At 40.1% G+C, this 2,880-nt stretch overlaps 1 protein-coding gene across 1 annotated transcript in view; it reads left to right on the forward strand.

The window, feature by feature from the left end:
• Window positions 1–1,369, forward strand: part of Rab38 (RAB38, member RAS oncogene family) — an 81,708-nt gene extending 80,339 nt beyond the window's left edge. Inside the window, exon 3 of the mRNA XM_008844129.3 lies at window positions 518–1,369. Coding sequence (XP_008842351.1) covers window positions 518–670 — 153 coding nt within the window. The 3' untranslated portion in view covers window positions 671–1,369. The remainder of the gene's footprint in view (window positions 1–517) is intronic.
• The last annotated feature ends 1,511 nt before the right edge of the window (window positions 1,370–2,880 follow it).

The raw sequence follows: 2,880 nt of genomic DNA on the forward strand, positions 1-2,880 counted from the left end.
TGGTCAGAACAAGCACACACACACACACACACACACACACACACACACAAATCCATACAATAAACATTGCACGCACACACACACAAATCCATACACATAAACATTGCACACACACACACAAATCCATACACATAAACATTGCACACACACTCACACACAAATCCATACACATAAACATTGCACACACACAAATCCATACATATAAACATTGCACACACACAAATCCATACACATAAACGTTGCACACACACACAAATCCATACACATAAACATGGCACACACACACACACACACAAATCCATACACATAAACATGGCACACACACACACACACACAAATCCATACACATAAACATGGCACACACACACACACACACAAATCCATACACATAAACATGGCACACACACACACACACACAAATCCATACACATAAACATGGCACACTTAGACTGTTCCAAAATGTTTTTTTTTTTTTTTTTGAATGTTGAATAAGAAAAACTGTTTTTTTCCTCCTTAGGAAAATATAAACATCGACGAAGCCTCTAGATGCCTGGTCAAGCACATACTGGCAAATGAGTCTGACCTCATGGAGTCCATTGAGCCAGACATCGTGAAGCCCCACCTCACGTCTCCCAAGGCTGTCAGCTGCTCCAGCTGTGCCAAATCCTAGAAGGCTCCTTTGCTGGCGTATGACAGACATATCCCATGATCTCATGAATTGTGCCTTGATTTTTTACCATATGGGGCCAAACCAGGATAGGGAAGCAAGCAAATATGTATAACTGTATGCGTCCTGTCAAAGAGAAATAGGCAAATGTTCTTTTCTGTTTTCCCCACCGTCAGCAGTGTTTACAAGCTTTTAAAATCTTAGCCGGTTACAAAATGCTGTTAATATCACCGAACAAAATTTCTCAGGGATGGAGTCAACCTTGATATTTGCTCCTTTAAACCACCAAAGGCCTCTGGACTTCAGCGAACGGGGCTAAGAACAAGCCTGCTGTCAAGCTAAGTGTGGGTGTTTGCCTTGCCCTGGTGTGTCTTTGTTCAGGTTTCAATCTATTTTCTGGTGGTCTGAGAGGCTTATTAAAGAGAAACAGTGTTTTCTCCATTCTTGGCTGGCTTAAGAGCTGTCTGTGATGTGGCTTTCGAGTCATGCGCACAGGTCGCCTCTGCTTTTGTTGCCTTCCTTGTCTCTCACTGTGCCCTGCATGTCGGGTTAACTGAAAACTGTGTGGAAAGATCTGCTCCCTGTATGTGCCTTTCTTTTAGATTTCCCTGACAAGAGCTGCGGGACTCCTTTGTACATGTGAGATATGTTATATATATTTTCACAAGTGAAAAATAAAACATTAAAGATGCTGTTTCCCTATTTCTGAAAGTACTTTAAGTTCCTTTCTTGGTATTGTGGCTCTTTTGGAAACTATAACCGTGTTTCTCAATATCCATTTCTAAATTTTGTACCAGAAATGACATAAGGAATTGGGGTACATTTATTCCTTTTGCAGCTACTGTTTCTTTCAGTATTTAGGTCAAGAAAATAACCAGCGTTTATATATTCTTGGATAATCAGAGAAATACATCCTTATGTATTCTGACCAAGAAGGTAAGAGACAAATAACATTTAAAAAAAAAACAAAAAACAAAAAACAGCTGGCAATATTGTTGAAATGCTGCAGGTAGTTAACATTTTTACTGGAATTATTTTCCACTGATACCAAGGGAATGAGCGGAGCAGGTTGGACTCTTAAGAGCTTTATCTTTTGTAGCAGAGATTTTTCAATATGTAGCCTTGAAAGTCGTTTCTGTAAGCACCATCTCCAGGCATTTGTGCTGTGTTTCCTTTGCCCTTAGGGCATGGCCTTGCTCCCTAGCAGCTGGCCCAGGAAAGGTTCGCAGTCAAGAAGAGCTCAAGAGTTCCTGCTTACTGGAGCAGCTCTCAATCAATGGGAACAAGGATGAGCTATAAATAACCCATGTTCCTTGTCCCACAGGAAAGATAATCCCAGAGCATGTTCTGTGAACTAACTAGTGGGATTAAGTTCTTGTTCACACAGAAGTAATTTCCCCATTTAATTCACTTCAAATTATTGCCTTTCTCCTTTACTTGTGTTTTTGGATTAACCTTCCAGCTAAACTGCATTCATTCAAATCCAGGGAAGGCAACCTAAATTTGTTAAAACAGAGGTGGTCCTAGGAAGAAGATTTTTAGTACCAGCTTCCTGAATTGAGTCATTCACCATCAAGCCACAACCAAGAAGACCTGTTGCTGGTGAGAAGAGTTATGCATTAGTCCTATGATTGCTAAGATTTTCATCAGGAAGGCCAAAGACAGATGGAAGGAAATGTTATTGCTTCCGTGCTTGAAAGACTGAGCAGCAGTTAATGGCTATAGAAACCCTAAAGAAGCAGAGAAACACTTTTAGACAGCAGTATGGGAACTAACTTCTTGGGTAAGACCTTGAAGGAATAGGCAAGTAAATAGATAGGATTTTATCAAACTCTAAAGTTTTTGCACAGCAAAGTACAGTCAACAGTGTGAGAAGTCAAACTATAGAATGGGCAAAAGATTTTCAAACTATTCCTCTGATAAATGATTCCTATCAAGAATATATAAGGAACTTAAAAAACCCAGCAACAAATCCATTAAAAATGGACAAATGATCTGGAGGCATTTCTCCAAAGAAGAAATACAAATGATCAACAAGTCTATGAAAAAAAAAAGTACAATATGTTAAGGTTCAGATAGCCCTGCCCCCTCACCAACAGGATCCCAAGGACTTCTCATGCTCCTGAGAAGAGGGAACCTAGCTGATAAGAACCTTGGTCTTTGAAGTCAAGAGAAGCAGACTTTTCTCCACTGTTTGGCCAACACAGCAGGCT

The sequence above is a fragment of the Nannospalax galili genome, unplaced genomic scaffold (genome assembly GCF_000622305.1).
Source record: "Nannospalax galili isolate Female #2095 unplaced genomic scaffold, S.galili_v1.0 scaffold278, whole genome shotgun sequence".
Classification (NCBI taxonomy): Eukaryota; Metazoa; Chordata; class Mammalia; order Rodentia; family Spalacidae; genus Nannospalax; species Nannospalax galili.